We start from the raw sequence: 6,659 nt of genomic DNA, 5'->3' as shown, positions 1-6,659 counted from the left end.
TTTTTTTTTTTTTTTTTTGAGATGGAGTCTCACTCTGTCGCCCAGGCTGGAGTGCAGTGGCATGATCTCGGTTCACTGCAAGCTCCGCCTCCCAGGTTCACGCCATTCTCCTGCCTCAGCCTACCGAGTAGCTGGGACTACAGGTGCCTGCCACCACGCCTGGCTAATTTTTTGTATTTTTAGCAGAGACAGGGTTTCACCGTGTTACCCAGGATGGTCTTGATCTCCTGACCTCGTGATCCACCCGCCTCAGCCTCCCAAAGTGCTGGGATTACAGGCGTGAGCCACCGCACCCGGCCAAGACGGGGTTTCACCATGTTGGCCAGGATGGTCTCGATCTCTTGACCTTGTGATCCACCCACCTTGGTCTTCCAAAGAGCTGGGATTACAGGCGTGAGCCACCGCACCCAGCCTATTTATTTTTTTGAGACGGAGTCTCGCTCTGTCGCCTAGGCTGGAGTGCAATGGTGCAATCTCCACTCACTGCAACTTCTACCTCCCAGGTTCAAGCGATTCTCCTGCCTCAGCCTCCGGAGTAGCTGGGACTACAGGTGCCCGCCACCACGCTTGGCTAATTTTTTTTTTTTTTGTATTTTTAGTAGAGACGGGGTTTCACCATGTTGGTCAGGCTGGTCTCAAACTCCTGACCTCAGGTGATCCACCCACTTTGGCCTCCCAAAGTGCCGGGATTACAGGTGTGAGCCACCGCGCCCGGCCTACCACTAAACTTTAACCATCTGAGTTAGCTTATCACTGATAACAGAACAGCTGCCCCAGTCAAGAGGTGGTAGACCGACAAGTTCTTAATTCTTAGTCCTATTACATTTGATTTGATGGAAACTAAAAGGAAAAGTAGTAAACATACACAGAGAAAATTCTCTATCCTGTTAGAAGTACTAAGTGATTACAGTACTGTTTGTCACTTCTCTCTCCTGAGTAAACACTCTTGACAATTGCAGGTAACAAGCTTCTCAAAGAGTGAGGATCTGGCAGTACCCACCAGTCAGCCTTACTTTCATCACCTCCTACTCCCCATCAGTCTTCAATATATTAACATTGAGAAGAAATAGAAATGTATGAAAAGTACGTTGGGGAAGGCAAATTATCCTAACTTAAACACAGTCCCTTTTCTTTTTTTCCAAAGGAAATGGTTGTTGATCCTATGAGGAGTTAAATTATAATAACACATGCCAGGGAGATGATGTCAAGAAAGGCGTGGTTAGGCCCTTTACAAGTTTGGAATTCCTTTAGTCCCAAACATTTCCTCTTTCAATCTCACCTATACTCAAATCTCTCTACTTAGGCAACTTCTTCAAACATTGAAGAAACAGTGTTGAGACCCTGTCTCTTTTTACTTCAGCCTTTTTTTTTTTTTAATGAACCAAGTTATTGAAGGGCATTAAAACTGATGTTTAAAAAAAATCCACAAAATTATCTTGCAGAATCTCTCTTTGAAATCCACATTTTTCCCCTTCAGTAACTATTTTAATTCCAAAGAAAGGAAAAAAAGTTAACACTACTTCCTGAGAAAAAAAGTCTGCCTTTATTAGGCATTACACACTTGTTGACTGCATTCCTGTATTTACCACCCCCCAATAAAGAGTAAGAAAATTATGACTGTCATGGGCTCCTCAGTAAACATCTTTCCGGATAAGTGAAGTATATATTTCAAAATAAAACAATCCTACTTTTCATGTTTTTTATTTTATTTTATTTATTTATTTATTTTTGAGATGGAGTCTCACTTTGTTGCCCAGGCTGCAGTGCGGTGGCACAATCTTGGCTCACTGCAACCTCCACCTCCTGGGTTCAAGCGATCCTCTTTCCTCAGCCTTCTGAGTAGCTGGGACTATAGGCATGCACCACCATACCCGGCTAATTTTTGTATTTTCAGTATTTACAGGGTTTCACCATGTTGGCTAGGCTGGTCTCGAACTCCTGACCTCAAGCCATCTGCCAGCTTCTGCCTCCCAAAAAGCTGGGATTACACGCATGAGCAGTGAGCCCAGTCAAAGTTAAATTTTTAGAATAACTTTTATTAGTTTCAGTAAGAAACAGTAACTTTTATATAAAAGTTATATATAGGTAGGGCGTGGTGGCTCACGCCTGTAATCCCAGCACTTTGGGAGGCTGAGGTGGGCAGGTCACTTGAGGTCAGGAGTTTGAGAACAGCCTGGCCAATATGGTGAAACCCCGTCTCTACCAAAAATATAAAAAATTAGCCAGGTGTGGTAGTGGGCCTCTGTAATCCCAGCTACTCAGGAGGCTGAGGCAGAAGAATCGCTTGAACCCAGGAGGCGGAGGTTGCAGTGAGCCGAGATCACCCCACTGCACTCCAGCCTGGGCGACAGAGCGAGACTGTCTCGAAAACAAACAACGAAAAAGTTATATATAAAAGTTGGCTGAGGTGGGAGGCTCACTTAAGCCCAGTAGGTGGAGGTTGTAGTAAGCCGAGATCATGGCACTGCCCTCCAGCCCAAGCTACAGAGTGATACCCTGTCTCAAAATAAATGAATAAATAAATAGGCCAGACAGTGGCTCACACCTATAATCCCAGCACTTTGGGAACCTGAGGCTGGCAGATCACTTGAGGCCAGGAGTTCGAAACCAGCCTGACCAACATGGCAAAACCCCGTCTCTACTAAAATTACAAAATTTAGCTGGGCATGGTGGCGCGCACCTGTAGTCCCAGGAGGTTGAGGCAGGAGAATCGCTTGAACTCAGGAGACGGAGGTTGCAGGAAGCCAGGATTGTGCCACTGCACTCCAGCCTGGGTGACAAGGTAAGACTCTGTCTCAAAATAAGTAAATAAACAAATAAATAAAATTTAACTGGGTATGGAAAATACACAAATTACATAAGCAAATGCATCTATAACACTTTCCACAACAGAGAAACACAGTAAGCCCTACTTGACAAGACAAAGAGCAACATAATAATGCTGTAGTTTAAAAACACCCTCCCTGCTCTTCTAGTGTTGAGGAAAAAAATTAAGTAAAATAAAAATTAAAATATGGGGCCAGGTGCAGTGGCTCACGTCTGTAATCCCAGCACTTTGGGAGGCCGAGGCAGGCAGATCACCTGAGGTCAGGAGTTCAAGACCAGCCTGACTAACATGGTGAAACCCCGTCTCTACTAAAAATACAAAAAGTAGGCAGGTGTGGTGGCAGGCGCCTGTAATCCCAGCTACTGAGGAAGCTGAGGCAGGAGAATCGCTTGAACCCAAGATCGTGCCACTGCACTCCAGCCTGGGTGCGACAGAACAAGACTCTGTCTCAAATAAATAAATAAATAAATAAATAAATAAATAAATAAATAAAAATGTGGGCCGGGCTTGGCAACTCAAAGTGCAATCCCAGCACTTTGGGAGTCCAAGGCAGGCAGATCACTTGAAGTCAGGAGTTTGAGACCAGCATGGCCAACATGGTAAAACCCTGTCTCTACTAAGAATACAAAAAGAATTGGCTGGGCGTGGTGGCACTCCTGTAGTTCCAGCTACTCGGGAGGCTGAGGCAGGAGAATTGCTTGAACCTGGGAGGTGGAGGCTGCAGTGAGCTGAGATCACGCCACTGCACTCCAGCCTGGGTGACAGAGCGAGACTCTATCTCAAAAAAAAAAAAAAGTAAAAATAAAAATATGAAAACTCTCTGCATTCACAAACTTATATAGGCACAAAAGGAGTCATATGCATAGCCACAAAGTAATGCACAGATACAGCATCCTTATATCTGAACATAACACTGACCTATAAGAACCCAAAGAATTGACACATACATTAGTAATTAGTAATTACGTATCTACCCAACCTCCCCTACCAATCCCAACAATTCCTGAATTGTCAGACCTTACAGTTATCAGGAAGAGAAGAGATTTCAACCCAAACCCACAACCATACCTCTTGTCCCTTATACTATCCTAGATTTAGAAGATAGTTAAATTTTTCCTGTACTCCAAGGTGGGAGAGGGAGTAGAGAACGAAAACAGATTTTTAGATAGCTTCAAATACATGAAAACTCTAATAGGGAAGCAATTCATTTTGGGAATTCATTTTATTTTAATGAGTTCTGGGTAACCTGAGAGACTAAGAGGGAAAAAAATCAGGAAAGAAATTTTCACATGGTACTCTACAAGGTTTGAAAAGAATAAAGACATCTGAAGTATTTCCCTTTCAAATATATATGTATAATATATAATGTATTATCTATACATACATTTGATAAAGGGATGTCAGCATATGTACATATAAACATACATTGATAACCAACAAATATGTATAAACTCATATTTCATTTCTTTTTGGGATAGAGTCTTGCTCTGTCACCCAGGCTGGAGTGCAGTGGCACAATCCTGGCTCACTGCAACCTCCGTCCCCCAGGTTCAAGTGATTCTCCTGCTTCAGCCTCCTGAGTAGCTGGGATTACAGGTGCGTGCCACCAAGCCCAGCAAATTTGGGGTTTCACCATGTTGACCAGGCTGGTCTTGAACTCCTGACCTCAAGTGATCCACCCGCCTTGGCCTCCCAAGTGCTGGGATTACAGGCATAAGCCACCGTGCCCAGCCTCATTTCTTTTTTAAAGTAAATTTCATTGTGTATATTTAAGGTATACAACATGTTATGGGATACATATAGATAGTAGAAAGGTTACTGTAGTAAAGTAAATTAATCATCCCAATAGTTATCCCTTTTGTTTCTCTTTGTGGCAAGAGGAGCTAAAGTCTGCTTATTTAGCATGAATCCCATATACAGTACAATTTTATTAACTATGGTCCTCATGTTGTACATTGGATCTCAGGATTTGTTCATCCTACATATCTACTACTTTGTATCCTCTGACCTATAGCTCCCCATTTCCTCTCCCCTCTACCCATATTTCTTTAGGATGTAAACAGAATAAGTACCACATAGACTAAGCCCATAAATCAACACTAAGTGTTTTGGGTCTAACATTTACCCACTGCATTGATCAGACACTTTTGTTTAAATCTACCTGTAATGTCTCATTGGTACATGAGGAAGCAGCAGGAATTGTTCCTCACCCTCCAACATTCCATTAGATGAGCAAAAGATTCCCTAAATGTCTATGTCATATTTTTTTCTTAAAAGAACAGCTATAACATGAAGAGAGGGTAAAGAGTCTTCTTCCTGCTACAGCATGAAATTCCTCCTAATCAGTATGCTGTGTGCCCTGAAATGCCAGAAACTGCCAAATATATTCCTTGTCAAATATGGACAAGATTGTCCATCTCTCCCCAGATTGCCCAAGGACAGCACAACTCTCAGGCAGCCATGGGTTAATCATAAAGACTCCTAGGGTCACTGCAAAGCCTGGCTATCTGCAGAGCTCCAAGTATCAGCTCAAATGCAAGATCCAAAGTATCACAGCACTCTGTGCCTTAATCCCAAGGTGCGATGTCTCTCAAGACTCCTTCTCTATAGGCTGGGTGGGGTAGGATCTGTAGTCTAGAAGAATATACGCAGCTCTTGATAAACTGTTGTGGCTTCACTGACTATCTATGATTTCAGCTATCTAATACTACTGGTGGTATGGGTAGGAGGGAAGGTTGGGGAGAGAATGGAAACAGTTAATCAACAAATAAAATAATCTTGTGGGGGGTGGGGTGGACTGGGGGACAGGGTCTGAGATGACATATTATCCTTGTGGAGACTGATACATCAGCAGGAAGTCAAACTAACTTCATTTCATAAGGATACAAACTTGCAAGCTTGATTTGTTTTTAATTCCCCTGTCTTTTCAGGCCTCACACAGACTGTAAGTTCCTTGAACTCCAGAACCAGGTGAGAAAAGATGCCGAAAGAAGTAGTGGAAAAGGGAGAAGCACGGTGAGGAATTAGGAATCTTGAGAGAGAAATCCCCTTCCCCTCTTTAAAAAGAATGTAAAAACCAAGGGCATTGCCAGATTCCCAGAAAAAGAAGTAGCTGGATACCAAAAAAGCGCTTTTCCCTACCTTCTTGTTGTTTCTATTGTAGCCAAAAGTCGAAATCCCGGGCCTGGAAGTCACCGATAGCAGCATTTTCTCTTTAATGTTAGGGAACGAGTGAGAGAGAGCGAGAGAAAGGGAGGGGGCAAGAAAGACGGGGAGGGAGGGAGGAGGGGAGCGAGGGGAAGGGGGAGAGGGAGGGAGGAAAAAAGGGAGGGGGAGGAGAAAGGAGGAGAAAAGGAGCAGGAGGGGAGAGATGAAGGGGGGCTGCGGGCAGAGAATGAGCTCGGGCTGCTCCTTTACGTCACTGAGAGAAGTTAACAGAGTCTGAATGAGGCAGAGGCACTTCGACTGGGTCCTAATGCCCAAGATGTTATTTTTTGTTTGTTTTTCACAGTCTCAGGAGTTAAAGCTAGAAAGCAGAGTTCTTAGGTCTAACCCCTTTCAAATGTATCCCCTTTCCTCTATGAACAAGTTCTGATTCTCATATAAAGACAACAAGGGCTTTATTTCCACCCTTAGATCTCAGCTATAAGATTTCAAGCTTGATTTTAAAGGGGCTCCTGAGACATTGCCTTGGAGAACACGTTAAAAAAAAAAAAACCAGAGTTAGAGACAGAGTGTTTGAGATAAGCTCAGGGCTTCCCCTACTTTACATTTACAGTGAATTTTTTTTTTTTGAGACATGAGTCTCGCTCTGTTGCCCAGGCTGGAGTGC

The 6,659-nt window shown here is 43.4% G+C and overlaps 1 protein-coding gene across 4 annotated transcripts in view; it reads right to left on the bottom strand.

Moving 5' to 3' along the window:
- RBMS2 (RNA binding motif single stranded interacting protein 2) overlaps window positions 1–6,233 on the bottom strand; it is a 94,747-nt gene extending 88,514 nt beyond the window's left edge. For 3 of the 4 annotated variants that reach the window (XM_023210764.2, XM_023210770.1, XM_023210763.1), the window contains exon 1: window positions 5,969–6,233. In XM_023210764.2, the coding sequence (XP_023066532.1) occupies window positions 5,969–6,034 (66 nt within the window). In that variant the 5' untranslated portion in view covers window positions 6,035–6,233. The remainder of the gene's footprint in view (window positions 1–5,968) is intronic. The other variant, XM_023210766.1, reaches the window with a different exon arrangement.
- Between the last annotated feature and the right edge of the window lie 426 nt (window positions 6,234–6,659).

Source organism: Piliocolobus tephrosceles, chromosome 10 (genome assembly GCF_002776525.5).
Source record: "Piliocolobus tephrosceles isolate RC106 chromosome 10, ASM277652v3, whole genome shotgun sequence".
Classification (NCBI taxonomy): Eukaryota; Metazoa; Chordata; class Mammalia; order Primates; family Cercopithecidae; genus Piliocolobus; species Piliocolobus tephrosceles.
This window is presented reverse-complemented; position numbering and strand designations above follow the sequence as displayed.